General features: G+C 44.7%; 1 protein-coding gene across 5 annotated transcripts in view; it reads right to left on the reverse strand.

Moving 5' to 3' along the window:
* Positions 1 to 995: 995 nt before the first annotated feature.
* The window catches only part of SLC31A1 (solute carrier family 31 member 1), a 29,138-nt gene continuing 9,257 nt past the window's right edge, over positions 996 to 20,876 (reverse strand). For 2 of the 5 annotated variants that reach the window (XM_030000866.1, XM_030000863.2), the window contains exons 2-6: positions 13,648 to 13,709; positions 8,963 to 9,119; positions 6,582 to 6,655; positions 6,019 to 6,187; positions 996 to 4,968 (exon numbers count right to left, since the gene is read on the reverse strand). In XM_030000866.1, coding sequence (XP_029856726.1) covers positions 4,767 to 4,968; positions 6,019 to 6,187; positions 6,582 to 6,655; positions 8,963 to 9,075 — 558 coding nt within the window. In that variant the 5' untranslated portion in view covers positions 9,076 to 9,119; positions 13,648 to 13,709 and the 3' untranslated portion in view covers positions 996 to 4,766. The other 3 variants (XM_030000861.2, XM_030000864.2, XM_030000865.2) reach the window with 3 other exon arrangements.

Raw genomic sequence — 20,876 nt, forward strand, 5'->3', positions numbered from 1 at the left:
CTCTGAGGCCTGCACCAGAATTCAGAGAATGGGACTGGAGGCTCTCTGCTCCTCGCTGGGACTGTTCTATACCACCTTCCAGCACAGCAACCAGTTACATTTTCCAGTGTCTCAAGCAATGCTCCAAACCAGACTTGTTACATCCATGCTTCATCTGTTGTAGGTGCATCACATTTCAGGTCAGGCTGGGGAAACGTACAGAACATAAAACGTTTCAAGCTGTCCATCAAACTGAAAAGAGCCACAGTCTGGCCTAGAGCAGAGCCACTTTTCCAGTCTTAACACCACATAAAATTATCAGGGATCACTCTGCTATTCAGGCATTCCCAGCCCTGCCCCAGGTCTGACAGGGAAACATCTTGGGACATTCCAGATGTCCTTCTGTTGCACAGGGGAAGAAAAACCAACTCGGCCCCTCATTTCTCTTGCATGGATGAGCACAATCTAGAGTAAAACTCTAAGGGGGAGACTGGTATTCCATACTGCACACAGACACCTTCCATGCGCCAAGGGGGCTCATTATTACAGCTCCCTAAAACTCTTGGCTTTTGACCCCTCCCTCTGCGGGGGAAAGCAGATCTAGGAAGCACCAATTCCTCTCTCCATCTCGGCTTTCCCCACACTCTGCAAAGCATAACTGGACTGAAACAAACAGCAATTCATGCAGCAGTGACTTCCCACATTCCCCTTCCAGCAGCTTCAGGGTTTATTGCTCACGGTGGGGGCAGGCCCAGAGGACGCTGCTCCTTGCTCCCATCCCCAGCCACCTGAAAATGGACACTCAGGCCGTCACAGCAGGCACAGAAGAGTCATGCCAGAGAAAAGGGGCTGGGGAAGGCCAGGCTGGAGTTGCCTGGCTGCAGGGCCTCTTGCTAATAAAAGCAGGCACTTACTCTTGGAGTTACTTCCTGAATGCTGCAGTAAGAGCCGCCAGCCTCCACTTCAGCTGCAGTCTCTGCATGGAGGGTTGTTTCCAAAACACACATCCACCACAGTAAAATGCAATCTATTTTATTGGTTAATTATATACAGGAGATTCTTGATATTCACAGTAATATTAGACAAGTTACCTCCACAAAGAGCAAGAGTAAAAACAAAAATTACAGTCCACTGTAAACAAAACTAAAAATCCTGCTGGATTTGGTGGGACTGGCTCCAAACTGAAAAGGCACTCAAAGGAAAACAACAAAAGCCAGCTGATGAACGGAGGCTGGATACTTTGTGCACTTCTTCCAAGATGATAATCAAGAGGCACAGCATGTGGAGACCAAACATCAGGGTACAAAGACACAGGACATCACATTCCAAGCACGCTACATGTGTGTTGACATATGAATTTAACTGACTAAAGTCTCATAATCATTAGAGCCCTCACCTCCCTCTGAGCACTACTTAATGCGAGTTCAGTGTTATCAGGACAACTTTAAATACAGCCAGCAGAAAGGCTGGGACTGTACCAAAAGCAGTCAGTAGAAGTCATCAGTAGGGAGGCCAGGTTTTTCTCTGACTCTGGCAAAGCGCACAGCAACCTGGGCCAAGAACACAGCAGCTGGTGGCCTCAGGGGGACCAGGGGAAGGCTGGGACACAGGGAGGTAGGTGGCTTCTCTGGATTGTCAATATTGAACCAGAAGAAAGCATGGCCAAAGCTGGCAGGGAGACAAGGACTGGAAACGTCCCTTTCTCAGTTGTGCCTCACTGCATCAGTGAGCTCCAAAGCAGACAGGACACAGCCCTCCATCTTCTCTCCTTAACCACCTTCCCTTCAGATCTTCCCTTGTGCTCTGCTCCCCAAAGCCCAGCCTGGGCTCCCATTTCTAAGTTGGGTACAGCCAAGCGCTCAAACCATCATTCTTACAGGCTGCTGGAAGGTAGCTGGGGCGCTTGCTAGACACTTGGGAGACTTCTGCCCAGGTTCCTGCTCCCCAAGTGACCACTGCTAAGTCAGCATCACTTCCCTCTCTGCACACTGGAGAAAGCTGTGTGCCCTCTCTCGTATAAGCATGGGCAGGAGATGACCCTTTGAAGACAGAGGTAGTCATCCTCAGGGGGAACCAGCTTCAAGGGCACAGATGCTACACACAGAATGAGGCAGAAAAGCTAACAAGAGAACCAAATTTATATTGTAAAAGCTACAGCTATTGCCTAATCTCCAAGTCATCCATCTCTGATCACTTGAATCAGAGAATTAGTCTGGTCACTTGAATACAGGACAGGTGGCTAAAAGGTGGTAACAAGAAGATCAGGCCAAGCAGAGGTTCTGTTTTAGAGAAAGACACAGCAAGAGGTATATGAAGTAACTAGTGTCATCACGCAAAGCCACTCATAACTATACCCTATAATCACACATCCCTGTAACAGCAACAACTCCCGCTGGTTCAAGAGAAGTTGATGAGAGCGGTGTTGGCAATGTCAGCTCCGAACTCCTTCAGGGATCAAGCCCCTGCAGTGTAAAGCTTTCAAAACATAAACAACCGTCTCCAGCACTTAATTGCTTCAATTTTGTCTGACAAACACTTAAGATTTCCTCACAGCTCTCTCGCAGGGATCAGAAGGGTCTGTTTTCCACTCTCACAGAGGGGCATGATTGCCTTGAGGACACAGAAGATTTTTACCTTTGTGACAGATGCAGAGAGAGGGCATCAGTATGTCCTTCTGCAGTCTGTTGCAGACTTAACTGCCTTCAAGGATCAGACTGGGGAAGATCTTTTCCTATCTCCCATCAGGAGGTGGCTAGAATTTTTCCATGAAAATAACTTTGCCTTTTTCATCCAGATGCAAATTTGCTACAGAAAAAAAGCTCTTTAGAAGCCTACGCCTGCTTTTAACTCATCTCGTTTTATTCTGTATTTGCACTGCCCAAAGAAAACAGGATGTCCAAATAAATAGCTGGCATCAACCCAGGACAGTTGACTGTACGTGGTGCAATTCAAGATGCTGGTAGCAGTAGTAACAGATTTCCTGCTGCCTTTCAAAGAGGGTGGTAGGGCGAGGGTGGGCTCTGTGCTGATGTAGTAGCACCAGCACCATGAAGAACACACATACACAGGGATGGCCCTCGCCCTGTAAGGCTTACGGGGTAAAGAAATGTAATTCCTCTTCACAAAGATCAGCTTTCCTTACACAGCTACTGCTAACAGTGTGACTAGTAGCAACTCCAGAGAAAAAACTGCTACTGCATGTGCCCAGATACTCTCATCTCAAAAGGACTCCCTGTTCTCATGGCACATCCCAGATACCAGTCCCAGTCTGAAAGCGGTGCCTGTTTTTCAGTGCCCTTCTGAAAATCCCACCATCCTCCCTTTCAGCCAGTTACAGGCACAAATTGGGCATGCTGAGTAGAATGAAGACTCCAGCTTTGCACCATACTCCGCACAAAATTCCCTAGAACAATAAGCAGTTTAATAATGAAGTGCTGAACCAAAACTGCTCCCTAGAAAGCCCAAAGCATGTTCTGGGCATCACACATGCAGGAAGCTGGTTTTGCCTGTGTCACAGCCTGTCTTGCCTGTAAAATGCATAGAGCTCAGAGCACTGAATGGGAAGTTCTTTACTGCGCTACAATACTTGTCAATCACTGGCACTGATAACGCTTGCACCTCCAAGCTAACATGGTCACAGCATGATTATTAAGACAAAGAGCAGTCATCTGGGTCAGGAATACTTTTTCATCAGCCTAAGCTGCTCCTAATTTCATCTGAGAAGAGACTGAAGGCTGCTGTAGTTCTATCTTTTCCTTCTTCTCTTGCCAAATCTCTCCTTTACAGGAACATGGTTGTTTTACTTCTCTCATCTCAATCATGGAATGCCCTCAGACATTGTAACCTTTAGTGTCATGAAATCATTATTTAGCTCTTGCCTCGTTTAGAGCTATTTTTAGTAAACTGGAAGTCTAGCTCTAGATCCATCCAGGTGCAATTCAACATGAAGTAAATGCGGGTTCAATGGTTTATTTAAAATCTTTTTTCCCTGTAAAAACGCAATTGTTGTCCTGCATCTACTCCATATATTTCCATGATTGGGAAGAGAAAGCAGCCAAACCCAAATATTATCACTTGAAGCTGAGTAAAGCTGCTGGATACATCAGAAGATTAACAACACTCATCATGCTCTGATGGGCTTGGAGGACAGACTCATCTGGAACCCTTCTGAAGCACATGGGTCACATATTTATGTCAAAGTACTCCCTTGCCAGGACACACCTGAGCATGTCTGATGTGCAGCACCAAATCTTCCTCAGAGGCTGACTCCTTCTGCATCAGAAGGTGTCACTGGCCCCAAAATCCAGGGAGATCTCCTCCCCTGGCACTATGTACATATTGAAAAAAAAGTAAAATTAAAATAGCCATTTGTGCATGTAGGCTCTATTGGCAACTTTGATCTTTACCTACTGTTCATAAAACCCTCACAGATAAGCATTTGCAATTTAAAAATAAAATGTTTTTTGTTTGTTTGTTTTAAAGAATAATTTCTACACTTCTGTCAGCCAACTGATTTCAATCACGGCATAATCTAAGAATAAAGCAAATCCTAGCCAAGAATGGCTACCACGGCACCCTCAAGAGCCAACCCTGCTGCCAGCCTGCAGCAAGGGGGAGCAGCATATCCCAACTCCTCACATCCCTACACCCCAGCTAGGAATTTGTCGTGAATTCCAGTTGATTTTCTTTATATTGTTTGTCTTTTAGCTTAGGAATGATCCAGTCCTTGTGATGGCTGCACTTCAAGAGAGCAGTGGGGAGGAGAGGCTTCTGGGCAGCATCTGGCGTTAATGGCAGTGCTCCGTGATGTCCACAACAACTGCCTTTTTCCAGCTGAAGAAGAAATAGCCCGTTCCTGCCCCTGCTGCCACAGCTATGCAGAGGTATCCATTGTATGTCATGAAGATCAACATGAGGAAGTAACTGACTACGACTTGAATGATGTGCAGTACAGTCTGCAGGAGGTGAGGGAAACTCAGCATCTGCTGCCTGAGAACACAAAACCCAAAGAATAGTCAGCATCCATGAGATACAGGCTGGAAAACGCACATCCCCAAAGAGAAAACTTAGCTCTTAGGCTGATAGGATGCCAAGGTGGGCGTGAAATGTCAGAGAAGATAACAAAGCAGGCTGGACATAGACTTCTGCATGTGGTTTTCCCCACAGAGCTGACTAATAACAAAGAAAGCATGGTACTTGCTGGGAGGACAAAACTTTTAGCTGAGAAACAGACTTCTACGAGCTTATTTTACCCCCACATTCAATAAGCAGAATGGCTTCTTTTCTGAGTAGAGGCTTTGACTACCTGTCAACAGAAGGATCCTGAGTATTTTCTGTCAGGGTTGCTGGCTATAACACCCAAATTCTGTTCCTGGGAACTCCCCAAATGTGTTCGTTACTGCTCTGGAAAAAAAATAAGCTTATCTGACTCCTTGCTGCTTTCCTCCTTTTCATAAAATCATAGAATTGTTTAGGTTGGAAAAGACCTTTAAGATCATCGAGTCCAACCGTCAACCCAACACCACCATGCCCACTAAACCATGTCCTGAAGTGCCTTGTCTACATGTTTTTTAATACCTCCAGGGATGGTGACACCACCACTTCCCTGGGCAGCCTGTTCCAATGCCTGACAACCCTTTCAGTAAAGAAATTTTTCCTAATATCCAATCTAAACCTCTGCTAGTGCAACTTGAGGCCATTTCCTCTTGACCTATCACTAGTTACTTGATAGAAGAGACTGAGCCCCACCTCGCTACAACCTCCTTTCAGGTAGAGAGCGATAAGGTCTCCCCTCAGCCTCCTTTTCTCCAGGCTAAACAAACCCAGTTCTCTCAGCCACTCCTCATAAGACTTGTGCTCCCCCATCCTAAAGGGTGGCCAAGTGACTCAAGCAGCATCCTCCAGCATCAAGCAGTGTCCCAGCTGGAGTCAACATACTTTGCAGACAGTAATACTGGCTGCATAAAGTTTTTTCTGTCACAGTTTTCGCCTTTGTCAGCTGCTGAAGAAACTTGTCTTACAATGAAGTGAAATTCTTACCCAACAGTTTTGTGCGTCTCCATCAAGATAGTGCCATTGGGACCTGGCACTGGCATGGAATTGTAGCGAATGCTGACTTGGGATTTACGGAGCAGACACTCTCGGGCAATCTTAAGGCCTTCATAAAACATGGCCAGGAAGAAGACAGCCACAAAAGCACCAGCCATTTCTGACAAAAGAGGAAACATTATTTTATCTGTGCAACAAAAGACATTTGCTTCAAAACATGTCAGAAGATGCATTGTGTAATTCAACAAGCATGTCACACTGCAGTCTATGGCTGGGCACTGTGTGCACGCATGTACAGATGGTAAACGTGAAGTTCACCCACACACTAATTGGAATTTCACCCATGAAGTGAAACCAGCAATCACACTTGCTAATAAGACCAGTCAAATTTTTGAACGATACAAAGATCTCCCTTTTTCTTTCACCCCACAGACGCCATTTAAAACAGATGCAACACAGTGTGCCTGCATATTTTTGGCATAAATAGCAAGGTAATCCTGAAACATTAATCAACTGCAAACTTTTTGTTTGGAGTGGACAACAGTTTTACTAACCTCCAGGAGTATTGATTGTAAGTCCAGAAAACAGCAATGGAACGTTCTCATAGCTGAAGTGGAAAGTCATTGCCTGCACAAAACGTAAAGAACATCAAAATGAGCCTGAATAGCTCATCCTGAGCTGGAGCTCACAACAAGATTTAGCAAAAGGTTTTTGTATTATGACAAGAACCTAGATCATTTCAGTTGGTCACCAGATAGACTCGAAGAAACTCTTCTGTAAATCTAGTGTAACACACACAAGTGAGACATGGCTAAAGATGCTCCAGGTTCCAATTCTAGTGGACAGTTCTTTTGGGCAGTGCCCCTGGGGAGAAAGCACTGTCCTTTACAGTACCTGCTACAGAAAAGTGCCTTCTCCTTGCTTTTGGAGCTCCTTTTCTCCTCAGCATCAGAAGTAGTCAGGGATTGGGGATGTCTCTGGAGCTCATCCTTGCCTCCTCATGACTACTCATGGGCTGGGGTACAGGGCACTTTCTTTTCCCCACCTTGATCTCCTGTGGGCTCATATGGATAAGGGCCCCTATAGTGAATCCTCTGGTCCCATCCTGCATCGTGCCAGCAGACTATTGTCTCCCTACAGAACCTCCTAATATCCTATGGGAAATAGAGACCTAAATACAGGTACAACAAGGAGTATTATACATAAAGCAGGACCACAGCTTCCCCTGGGTGGAAATAAGGGCTCCTGAACCTGCATAGTCAATGATGTGGAAAAGGGAGACATCAATGATCCCCCAGCCAGCTGGAGTTCATATAATCTTCCCACCGAGGTAAATACACTGCAGTTTAGCATGTCTTGACCACAGCTGCATACAATGTTTTCACATGTAAAGTGAAGCTAGAGGAACTCCTCTTTGAACTCCCCTCATTGCTTAATTAAGGTTATTTGCTGAAGATCAGAATTATGATTAATTTTAGCATCCTTAAGAATCAGCAGACATTCATTACCCCAAGAGCAAAAATTACTATAAAACATCTTTTAGAGAGTAGTTCCATTTCTTTAATGAATTTAACATTTTTACATTTAAAACAAAAACCACACAAACCAAAGAGCATTACAGCCTAGTTCCATAAACTACAGCTGAAGTAGAGCCTGTTACTTGGTGCAAGTGAGGAATGGAAATATGCATACATTAAAATGCGTTCAGTCTATTATCTAAGATGCTGTACCCATTTACTTCCTTCCCTGATGGTTTTATGTGCAATGTTAATTCAAAATCTTGTGCAATTAATCACAGTTTTCAGTCGCAGGTTAAGGCAGGGTCCTGTAACTATCCATTGAAGATAAGAGCACTTGACCTTCAGAAAGAAACGGCATTTAGACAGAAAGTAACAGATCAGAGAATGCCAATACTTAGCTGTTAGACTACGTGAAGAGCTTCACAACTGGGCTTTGTACTGGGCCACATTCACAAAGGGGAAGGCTGTTCTAGTCCCCTCTTCTGCTATGATACTGTTTGCAATATAAGTAGAAGCAGTGATTCTTGATTCCTTCTTCGGGGTACATGGCTGGCAGGCAAAGTTTAACTGAAGGCTTGCAAAATACGCTCCTGAGTATATTCTCATTTGAAATGGAAATGCATGCTCTCTCCTCTCCTTTCAAAGTTTATCCATGAAAAGTCATGTTTTAATAATCTGAAACTCACTCCAAAAGTATTTTAAAAAGGGAGAAAAAGCTGAAAAAGTCCCTAGAAATGGCTACACACAAACACAGATCCTACGGTCATCTCCATGGAAACTCTGGCCAGAATCTCCGCAAAGCTTCAGTGATGCCAGCATGTGCAAGTCTGAACTTGTTTAAATCACAGTTAGCTAGAGCAGCAGGATTCAGGACCAACACCGCCTTAACACCAACGTGGCAAAGAGCCCTGGTACCACTTTGCTCCCCAAACCAAGCGCATACTTAAAAGTTCGGGAGGAAAAGGGCACACAGAATGATCACCTGAAGGTCAGCACAATCCATCGTACTAGAGTGCGATCCCCTCAATGCCGGTTAAGGCTTTTGCTAACACTAGCAGCCTGGAGAACTCCATCTATCTCCGCTTCTTGCAGGAAAATGCTTACTTTGCACTCCTGCCTTTAGCTGGCTAGAGAGCAGACACCAGGCTGGCTGCTAGAAAGGTTTTTGCAAGAAAAGACCATTTTGCCAAAGGATCTCCAGCTCCGAAATACATTTCGTGTTGCATATCACCTCATGCCACTCCTTCATTCCAGAAGAGCCACAATGGGGTCTGTGTTTTAACTGGATTGATTCATGTCTTCCAAAGCTAAGTTTAATTTCTGATTCTCAAGAGCATAGTCTTTAAGATGACAAGCTACTCTGAACCACAGACAAGGAAAAAGTCTCTTTTTAAGAAATTATTACTTTTCCACTTACCATCATCATGTCAGATACATGACTATGTCCTGGGGCTGCTGTTGAGTGGTGATGTTCAGGAGGATGCATGGTTGGCAACATGGAGCTGTTCATGTGGTGATTGTGAGACATCTTTACAACAGAGATATTCAAAAGGCACGTAGAAAAGTGGGACCCTGAAAAACAAAACAAAACAAAGCACTTTTCTAAACAGAATATGGTTTCTCTACTGCTATTGCAAGAGAAAATACTCTAAGCCACTGAGAACTACTGCCTTTGGATAAACTTGTGGAGCATCCTCATGGTTCTGCACTCTGACTACAGAGAACACACAGCAAAGCCAGCAGGACAGTTTAAAGGAGGTGTGTCCCTCTGAGCTTTACATCATTGTATTGCTGTACCATCCTAAACATTCTTGCCAGAAAGGCAGCCTAATCTGATTGAGGTAGCACATGGGGACAAGTGCTCAGCATAAAGGAACATTTCTTATCTGTAAGAGGAAAAAACCCATCTCTTCTCAATTGCAGTCATGCAAGAGGCAAGCCCCATTTTAAATTGCATATACTAAAGGATCAGATTACAATATTTCTCTTAATTGACAGTTATGCATTTTATTGGGAACATGTTTAACAAAGAAATTACGTTAGGTGGTACAAGACCTATCACCAGGCAAAGGTCTGCAATAGCCACGGGCAATCCAGTTTCATTTCCATGAGCTTTACATTGTCACATCTACCCTCTAATCACATTACACACAATGAGAGAAACACTCAAAAGGCTGCCAGTCCAAATCCCTAATCTGGTTACTGCAAATCAGGTATGTCTGGACACACTACATTAAAAATAAAAATACACCTTGTGGTTAAATGTGGACATGGCTTCTGCACTCTGCACCCTAGCACAACTTGGCATGGAATCAGGGACAATTTCTGGCGTGAAATGAAAAGTCACCAGGTGGAAACAGCAACAGGAGAGAAAACAACCTGGGAATACCAGTCAGTCCTGAAATGACAGCATCTGTCAGCATGACAGAGCCAGGCAAAGGCAACCCTAGTATAGTCCAGGTGAGATACCACTAAAGATAGGTAAGTACCGACACTGCTGCACTAGACACTCTCTGGAATGTTGTGTACCCTCCCAGTCTAGTCCGGCACTCAAGTAAAACCAAGTGAAATAAAAAACAAAGTACAGATACTTTCTCAAATTAAAGTTTAAAAAAAAAAAAAAAAGATGAGACATACTTCCTTCCAGACAAATCATCAGGAGTGTTTACAACTGGGAAAAAAGAGCTTTTTAAGCTAAAAGACAATATGGTGTTTGAACAGTTAGGTAAGAATATATTTAGATTGGAAAGGGGAAATGAAACTCTAGAAGAGCTTTCTAAACTGAAAACAGCACTAGCAAACAAAACCCCAAATGGCAACCAGTTGGTGGTGGAGCTGGTTCAGTCTGTGACAGTGACCTTATGACACAGCTGTGCAGGAATCACTGGTGGACCAGAACACGACTGCCAGTGCAGCCTTGCAGAGCATCAGTGACAGGGGGTGATCTCAAAAGCCTTTGGAGTTAAATTAAAAAGAGCAAGGAGAGAAGTTAAAGATTTGGGGAAGATAAGGAAACTTAAGTCAGCAGTGCTGGGGAAGAACTCAAGAGAAAGAATTAATACACCCCACGAACACTGAAATTAAATAATGTAAGTAAGCACCTGTATGCACCCCAGTCAGCTGGTATAAGCTACACCAGCAATACACAGCTCAGGTATTTTCTGCATCTCTGTGCAGATGAATTTATTGCATTAGACAACTTCACAATAATTCCCCTGGAAAGTTAACCTGTGATATAATCTAATGACACTAGCTAAAACCAGAATGTATTCCCTGTCCATATTTCTGCTAATATTTTTTAGCCCACTCCGCCCCCAATTTGTGCGTGAATATTAAGACTAGAAAAACAGCTCAGAAAAATGTTCGGGGGAGGAAAAAAAGAGAGACACTAATGCAAGAAGCAGCTCACCTGACACAGAAAAGCATTACCAAAGGATACCTGCAGAACAAATGGTGTGATTTTCATATAGCGTAGCTTTGAAGATTATACTGTTCCAGACATGAAATGTTTAAGTGCTAGAACTGAAGTCCCAAAACACAAACACTTGGGAAAGGAATCCTCTGCCAAGACACACAAACTTCAAATTGCCTTTTGCAGCAGGGAGGGAAGAAGAACAGCCAAAGTGCTTTACACTACAGGATCAAAGATAAGTGTGCTGCAAGAGGAAAGAAGCAACGTAAGAACCTCCCCTGTCCCCAGCCAAAATCTCATCTCCTTCCTCTTCTTTCAGTTGACTGATACATTGCTTTTGCTTTGGATGCAATATTCTCGCTAGTGACTACTGTTCAATTTGATTACTTATTCATTTTAGGATTTCATGCTCCTGCCAAACCCTGCAGGTTCCAATACGCTCCACAGAAGACCTGGCTGTTTACAGATTAGAAACTGCCTTTGTGGTGGGGTTGTGTCCAACTTCTCACTAATTTACCATCACTGGTCTTCAGAAAAGGAGAAACAGGGGATGTGTTCTCTAGATATTTACAGTGTATTAACAAACAACAAGGTCAAGTATTCACAAGAGGCTGCATGTGGATGGGCAGGGTCTTGGTATAGGTTACAAAGAGCATGCTTGATGCTCACTTGTGTAGCTCCTTCCCACCCTGCTATACTAGCACTCCAGTGTCAAACCCAACCCCCTACTGCAGTTACCCAACACTGAAAGACATTTTAAGAGATCCTGAAAAGGATGGGATATTAAGGAGCACAAGAGGAAATAACCTAAACTGAGGCACTTCAGCTGTCTTTTGTGTTACTAAAGGTAACCAACACGTGGATAAATTTCTGTTTAAAAATAAATCACTTCCAGTGGAACACCCCAGTACAATCAGTCTCTGAGTTACAACTTAGGAGGTCTCTATGTGTGCCTTGGGGTAAAAAACAGTATCTAGGGCAGCAGCAGTAACAGGTTAATGGCTGTCTAATTTTTCACACTGCAAGTCTCTGGTTTGCTTGTGCAGACTCTTAAGAAACAAGCTGAAAGCTGACTGATATGGAGCTGTATGTATCACGAAAAGAAGGGTGCTGTTTTTAAAAAGGCTAACTCCATACCTGGAGGAAAAAGTCCAACACATAAGTTTCTATTATCGCAAATTCTTTAAATATGTTTAGTCTTGTACAAACCCAGCAGTTCAGCAGCAGGTATTTTTGTCTGAACGGGTGACTTGATCTCTTGACTGCTGCCTGCTCCACATGTTTGCACAGAAAGAGAGGCATTGGAGTGTATTACTGAGCGCGCCCTGGATAGGGAATCTGGAACAGACTGTGGCTGCAGCAGGCTCAGATATTTCAAAGCATTTGCACACCTGAAGGGCACAGACTTCATGGTGCACCTGCCCCAATGCTGCACTGTTACCAGGGATGCACGCACACAAGGAATTTTTTGTACCCTGCAGTAGCCTACCACATAAGAAAACAAACAGGGTGGGACAGGAGAGAGGAATGAGGAAATTCTCTCCAGGGCTTGTTTCTTTCCCTCTCAGTGCTGTCACCCCAGGTCAGAGGAGCCATAGCCTCCATTTCATGACACCTCAAATTCTTAAGGAAAACAGCAAGACTCAGAGCTACACACAGCACTTCTCTTACTTTAAGCCATCAACTTGGAGCAGGACTGACCTCAGCACATAGGTAGGCTCTGTTCAGATAGAGGTTTCTATCCCGCCGCTGCAATGCCACCTCAGCAGCTCAGCAAACCAAGCTGGTTCAGGGAGATGTGCAGCCAGGAGCAGGATCTGACAACAACAAACTGTTAGCTCAAGTTTAGCATTAGGACTTACTTTCACCCTCCACCAACATTTAACCAGTGCTGCCTCATCTCACACATACAAGGAAGCCATGTTCACAAGTCTAGGGCACAGAGAAGGGGAGGAAAGAGAGGTATCTTATGCCAGTGCACAACAGAAACAACAGGTAAACGAGCTGGACCTGCTGAGATGCCAAACACAAAGCAGTCTTCTCAAGCAGGTCTCAGCCATGAGATGACTGCCATTATACCTAACCTCCACCACAGTTTCCCAATCTATTGCTTTTGCCCTGTTAATCCAGAATCCTGCCACTCCAGAGTTTTTCCTGTGGCAAACAGCCTTCCAGACACCCAAGGGAGATACACCTTTTCATGCAGAAACACGGGACATGCAGAAACAGGACAGACTATGGGAAGGATCTGCCAAGCTCCCAGAAAGTATTTTACAAATCAGCTCAGTCTGACACACAGTGTGCAAACAGAGGTTCCTTAAAGCCACATTCAAAAGGAATGATGCCCCTTTCCAAATCAGAAGTCTAACAGGATTAGCAATGGAGCCTTAAATCAATGCCCATTAGAGCAGCAAACTCTTCCCTTCAAAACAGTGCCTCATCTTTCCCATGCCAGCTCTGAAAAAGCAAGAAATAAAACTAATTCCACTGCCTCTGCCCAAAAGGACCGGAGCCTTAAAAAAACACCTCTTCAGTCTCCTTTACACTAGTTACTTGTTCAACAGAGGCAGTGCTTGCTGCAGTGGCCCAGCACACAGTGGCAGCAAGCACGCCAGCCATGCCGAAAGGGCTGGCTGCTGCACAGAAGCCTCCAGACTTGTGTCTCAGCACAGCTGGAGTGATTCTTACCTAAGGTCCTTCCACCAATGCTTTTGGCAGCAAGAACAGGGTCAGGCAGTCCCTCTTTTCTCCTGAAGAAGTGAAAAAGACCTGGTAAGATTTACTAAGAATTAAAATGAAAGCTCCTGAGAGAAATCCAAGGGGAAAAGATTAAAAATAGCAAGTTGGAAAGGCAAAGATCTCTTGCTTGCACATCACATACATCTCAGTCCTGCATGACACAAAGGAATGCTACATATAAAACACATGAGTAATGGAAAAGGCAACCACCAAAAGTTATCAGTGCTCTACTTACAGCCGTCCAGCTGGCAGACTATTTGAGCTTCACAGGCTCTGAGCTTGTGGTCTCAAGCCCAATCCTTTTTTTTTTTTTTTTTTTTTTTTTTAAAGTGCTGTAAATGGAGGTGGGAGGGGAAGCAGGGAGTCTGCAGACACTACAGCACTGTTCACTGCCTCTAACTGTGGTCTCCACTGAATGGTCTGAGCTAGTCATCATGAGGCTTAAGCACTGCTTCTAGTTTATTCAATTTCCTGGCAAACTTGACAATTTTAACTGCTTCCTTTCCAAATGGGTGGATTTGCTGTAACTCCTCCAGGATCCTAGCCTTAGCTCCAGAGCTGCTTAAAGGCACAGCAGAGGGACAGACCAATTCTACCTGTTCACGCTGCAGGAGTATCCAGCAACAGCAGCCAGAGCCCTCCTGGGTCAAGCTATACAGACACACTTTAAAGATATTGGGAACAAATAGATCATTCTTCAGTAAGGTAATATAATGTGTTTTACAAGATATACACTGTCGTTCTCCAATGCCAAAATTCCCCTCAGAGCTCTCCCAAACAACTTCAGCAACACCAGGCTGGAACTCAGACACACAAGGAGGGACTGTGCTGTGCCCAGCACACCTCATAATTGCACACCTCTGTTTTTCCCTTGCACAACTCCTGAATAGGGAGCTTTTAGTGCTATATTAAGAATTTAAGGCATGTTTGCAAGGTCACAGCAAAACTGTGTGGCTTGGCCTGGTACTGCGTCACTACCTTAGAGTCCCAACCAAAAGCCTTTACCGGAAGTTTAAGGCTTCCTAAAAGCTCGACACACTAGAAGGGGTTCAGATAAAGAGCAAGAAAGAGAAGGAAGCAGCTCAGGAGAGGAGTTCTGATACATTTTGAGGGTTAGGTTGTCAGGCCGCATTAGTTTGTATTTCCTGGGTTTTGTCCATGACCAGAGAAGCTTGCAAATCGGTTCAAGCCAGATCAGTGGAGTCAAGCAGAAAAACACACTGTATGACAGAGGGCACAGTCTCCCTCTCCACCTGTAAGCAGAAGGGATACAGCTGAGCTATTTATACAGATGGGTTTCAGAAGCTTTTGAATGAAGAAGACAGGTACTCTGGAGGATGTCCAGCTTGAAATGCCAGAGGGTAGAGAGCAGGGAGTGGAGAATGATGGGCAAAAAAAGGGCTGAGCAGGGCTACGGACAACATCTTGTGTTCAGCTTCGAAAGGGGACGGTGTCTGGGCAGACTGCGACATGCAGAGGTGGAAGCAGTCAGCAGGGAGGTTAGAAGGAGACGCAGCCAAGCTGGTAGCATGTAGAGACCAGCTCTTCGGCAACTATCATGCACATTACAAGCAGAAGAATGGGCTTTTAAAAATAACCTACAGGGCTGTTAGTTTTTCATGAGAGGAGTAAGCCACACAGGAGAACTGATCCTCTGTCATCACCCCCATCAAGGATCCCCGGCTGGAGCCTTTAAGCACAGTTGTGGATGCTGAAGGTGACAGCAGAGAACACGGCATATCAAAAACACTCCATTGTTCATGACCCATGCCCACAACTGACAGTATTTGCCCACGCTGAGATAGACCCTTTCTTAAGGCAACCCTGACAAACCGTAGAGGCAGGATATGGGGAGAGAGTGGAGCAAAGCCTCATGCCACCCACGCAGGGAGGTTTAGGGGTGAAGGATTAAGCCAGAGTTCAGTTCAGGTTCTCTGTAGCACAGCCAGATCACACAGTTGGGGCCAATAATTACAGTCTGCAAGTACATGCCCCTTCCTCAGTGCCTGGGGGAACTCACGGGGGGTCTGCAGGTCTTTGCAAAGATCACAAGAGCGCCCTGCCAAGTGGAGTCATTTTGCTGTTTTCTCACACTTATGCGAGCTGCAAACCTCCATTCTTCAGAGCTCCTGGTTGCCACCGTTTGCTTCTTTTATTCTTACCAAATCCTTGTGTTTCGTTCCCACATTCCACACTTGTACCAATGCACGTTTGTCCCTGTCCTTATAGGGCTGCTCTGTCCCCAAGAGACAGGTTGCACCCTCCATATGTAACTATTGCATAGCACTTGTGGACGTAGCAAAAAAAAAAAAAAAAAAAAAAGTGGTCCAATTTCAGACTACAGATTCCAGTTGAGATGCTGGCTCACACAGGCTTCCTGGAGTTGCACAACATGATTTGGCAGGTCAGCACAGTTATATACATTAATCAACTTTTAATTAAAATGAAGATTAAAAGAAGTTGATAAAAGTATCAGCATTGGTTCAACTCGTAAGGTCCTGTCCTTTGCTTTGAACCAAAGCAAGACTCAGCTATGCAACTAAGGCAAAGCTGGTGACATTCACTTAGCACAATCTCCATTACTAGAGGAGGGGCCAGAGCTCTTCCTCTCAGCATGGCTACAATCACAGCCCTTTGATGGAGTTTATTTTCATAGCGAACTTGTCTGGTCACCTTCTGTTAGACACCCTGCTTGATCTGCTTCCCTAGAAGGGGACGGCCACTCCTAATCTTCCAGCTTCTGCAGACTCCTCAGGAAATCTCTGAATCTTTGAACAAGAGAAAAAAAAATAACTAAGGACAGACTGTTCTTTACAGGACAATGCACTGAACTTCATGAAGCGGAGCATCATGCCAGCCCATGTCATTACTAACAGGCCCAATGAAGTGAAAGGCAGCAGAAAACAAGCTTGCAGAGCAGAAAACCTAAGACTGTAAGACTGATAACACTGGAGGAGAGGCTGAGAAATGGTGGCAAGAGATGTGTACAGACAGAAAAAATAATGGTGAGTTAGGTAGGCTGAGCGACAAACAGATTCCTCTCCGGACAAGGTTTTTGCTCAGCCATACTGAAACTACAGGAGATGGAAAAGAAATAAATGAACAATACTCCTGAGAAACATGGCAAAACTGAGGAGTCCTTGCCAATGTTTTCCTGGCTATAACCTCATTTCTGCTGGAGAAGTCTGACACAGCCCAGGTTCAAGCACCTGGAACACACATAAAGCTTTGCATTGAGATCCAAGAGTGAGCCTCTACTCTCTCACAAAGGGTCGCAAACTCCATCAGGCTACAACCTGGCAGTTAGACTAGATGATTGTTATAGGTCCCTTCCAACTATTCTATTCTATTCTACTCCATCCCATCCCGACTCCTCCGCTTCTGCTGGCAACCTCTCAATCCTTGCCTCAGTAGAGCAGGTAAGATTACTTCCACAATGACCACATCGACCTTTAGCATGAGGTGACAGAACTAATGCCATCTCTCCTTGGTTTGTCTCTTTTTCTCACAAATTCTAGGTCAGCAATGCAGGGGAGACTACATCAGCACAGGAATCGGTAGAAACTCCCCTCATCTACAAGGGAATCCTGGACACATTCCCACACAGACTAGTGAACATTAATTTTTCCTTTGAAAGAAGAACTGGAATCTTAGAGACCAATCCATGCCTCCAACTGTTGGGCCAAATCTTGAGGTCACCACCTACACATGCTCTCCAGGCTGCCCCACTCTTGGCAGGGCATGAGACAATAACACCATCTCTTCAGCACAGCAGCACAAGCTGCTTCTTACCATCCCCTATACAGTGCTAAAAGTGAAAATGTTTTTGAAAGTGTGCAATAGGCTTTTGGGCTCAGAATACAGCAGTGGGTACCTCTGACTAGATCATTTTCGTGCTGTTGCAAATACAACACAGTCCTTGCCCTGACAAATACAAAACAGTAGGAAGGGCATGATACTAGGAATGACACCGGAATTGGATGTGGCAGCTCCTGTGAACACCACAGGGTACAGACTTGCAAAATGCAGCCTACTGCTCATCTGTTTTGCAGACATTGCTGAGCACACATCTGTCACAGAAGCACGGCTCAAGGGAGTTATTTTTGGGTGAGGGACAGATGCTGAAAGCTGTCATGAGGCTGAGGACAGTCGGTGAACTGTGAGTGCATGGCTCTTATCCACACAAAGGACAGTCAGGCAGGACACAGCAAACAAGTTTTGGAGAAACACATCAGAAATTACGTGAACTGAAGTATTCTACTATACCAGCAATACCCTGCTACCATCCTGATAAAACATGAGTACTTTCAACCCAAGTGAGCCCAAATTAACCTGAAGTCCCCAGTGGGACAGTTTCAAAGGATCTGAAGAGAGAAGGCCATCTTTGACAACCCTAGCCAGAGAGACTATTATAAGCTGAGCAAATCAAAAGTGCAGTTCAGGGAACAAAGCACAGCTCACCTGGCCCAGAGCCACCCACCCACTGACCAGAAGCAGAAGGCCAGGAACAGACATGTCAACTGCAAGCTGGTTTTTTTACTGCTAACAAACGCCAATAAACATTATAGTCAGTATTCAGAAAGGTGAGATGCTACATCAGCCAACAGTGAACTCAAATGGTGGCAAAGGTGGTACCAATTAAAAGGCAATTAGGTTCTCTTCAATAGTTCAAAGTTTGCCAGTTCATCTCTGAGTGTCACAAAACTTTCCCCTTTTTTTCACATTACTGCTCCAGCTCCAACAGAATAGCACCCATCTCCAGCCAGCTCTTCTCGCTGAGCACAGAAAACAAGGACAGGCAAGTGTCATATCAGGTGCCAAAGCCAGAGCAGATCAGTTCTGCAGCAGGCCTGTGACTTCTGCATTCAGGAGGAGTGACTTGCCATGCTCAAGCCCATCACAAGCACGATTTCTTCATTCTGTACATATGCAGTATTTCCCCCCCTCCCTGTTTTCATTTCTCTATTTTTTCCACCACTAGCCTTTTGGATGCTATATTTGCTCTGCACTGTTTATTGTTCTCCTTTCTGTCTAGCTGAATAAGGCAGTCAACCCCCTTTTCTGACACCCAAGAGCACAGACGTTTCTGGAGAGCAGCAGAATTAAGGCACCTCAAAACACGCAAGACCTGAGGAGCGAATGCCAGTCCCATAGCTCCCAAAGCAGAGAAGATGCCATAAAAAAGCTGACTCAAGCACTCATCTGGAGTGAAAAACATGGCATTAGAGATGCCAAAACTGACAGAGGATGCTATATTACAATTTCTTTATAAAACATCCAGGCTAAAGGGCTCCTACAAAAGCATGTCAGACACCAAAATTCCTTATAGCCAATGCCAGCGTGAATTCAGAGCTAGTACTAACAAGTTTCCATCAAAGGCAATTCCCAGGAGGCTTCCACAGAAGAACCTCTTCAGCACTCCCTGTGCACGTCAAAGACTTCTGAAGCAATTACCCCAGGACCGCAGTCTGGCAGGCCACTTTATCATAGCTTCATCTCTCTTCCTCAAATCATTAAGGGTATGAAACAGTAATACAGCAATATGTACCCATGTCACAAAATACCCAGTATCTAGCATCCAAGGGAGGAGAAACCTGAAGGCTGCCCCTTCCCCCCGAGACCATGCTGTGTTTAAGCAGAGATAATGCAGAATGGCTTAAATCCCAGTGGCTTAACAGGCCTTGTTGGGATGCCAGAATAGCTGAGTGCAGTCTGCTTACCATGCACAACATTCGGTCAGAAATCACCAGAGGACCCTCTCGCTAAAAACCGCGTAGCGCTCACTTGTCAGCTGAAGAAAGCTGCCTAGCCCTCCTGCTTACCAGTGGAGAGAAACGGGACAGCAGCAGGGAAGAGAGGAGAGAAAAGAAGTTCCACGTGACCCATATTTTCCAAGATTACATAGCTTCTTGAATAAATAGATACTTCCTTATCCTCTGTGGCAGTTTCTGCAGAGACGTTACACAACCAAGCACAGGAAAGGCAACGAGGGAGATGTGACCCATATGGCCAGAGAGCAGGAAACATCCTGCTACCTCACCGTATGCTAAGGAACAAGTGGGACAGAGTCCTGAGCCTTGCGATACTCTTCAAAAGCTTTTTAATCTAAAAAAAAATTAATATTTGGAACTGTATCCTAGATGACTTCTGCTTCCTTAGAAAACCCAGGCCTAGTAAAAAATTTATCTTCCTATTTTATATGCCCTAATCAAGAACAGCTTCTAGCATGCATTCTTCTACCTACAACAGACTTTTTTTAATTGAAGGGAAAGCTTAAATCTTAAAGTGGAAAAAAAAAACAACCCTTCTGTGCACAAGATTCGCCATCATGCTCAGTAATTCATCATCCACATTCCTGCAGGTTCACACCACCTGCACCATTGGTATATATGAAAAGGAGCCAGTCTGTCTCACAGAAAAAGGGTGTCTCTGTCCAGAGGGTAAGGAGTTGTAGTGTTGTTTGTGACCCTTCACAGGCCACATACAGAAGCATTCAAGCTATAAGGAATGCTGGATATGTCAGGATGTGAAACAAGGTACTACTTGCAAGTTAATACCTGATAAACCATTACTACATGGTTTGCTGAAGTGGGAAGGACACATACCAGGCTAAACAGTATAAACAGCTCTGACCAGATTTATTTAAAATGGTGCCTTCTAGCCTCAGGCCCAGTAAGACTGTAAAATAATCTCAAGAGACACAATATGAAACCAGGAGTCAGCAAGTGCATGCCCAAGTAAGCAAGCAAAAGTTTCCTCAGCTGCAAAAATGCAATGTGACTCACTGTGTCCTAAAAGTGCATTACCTGGCCTTTAATACAGGTGCAAGATTACAGATGCTATCTAGAAACATCATAAATACCTTTGTCTCATGTAGATAAAACTAATGATAAAAGGGTAATAAAATGGATGGCATCGGTTTATTACAGGCCTCGTAAAAGGGAGCCTAAAGTCCATGAACACAGATGATTCAGAAGACTCAGTAGAAGATTCCCAGATCTTACCCTACTTGCCCTTGTTCCACATGTCACTGCAGGAGGACTTTCAGTTAAGATTTTCAGTCACAGAACTTCTGTGGTTGAGGAGACCTCCCGACATCATCTAGTCCAACTTCTCTGCTCAAGCAGCCTCAGCTGGAGCAGGTGGCCCAGTCAGCACCCTATTACCCCCTCAGCATG

The sequence above is a fragment of the Aquila chrysaetos genome, chromosome 24, assembly GCF_900496995.4.
Source record: "Aquila chrysaetos chrysaetos chromosome 24, bAquChr1.4, whole genome shotgun sequence".
NCBI classification, from domain to species: domain Eukaryota; kingdom Metazoa; phylum Chordata; class Aves; order Accipitriformes; family Accipitridae; genus Aquila; species Aquila chrysaetos.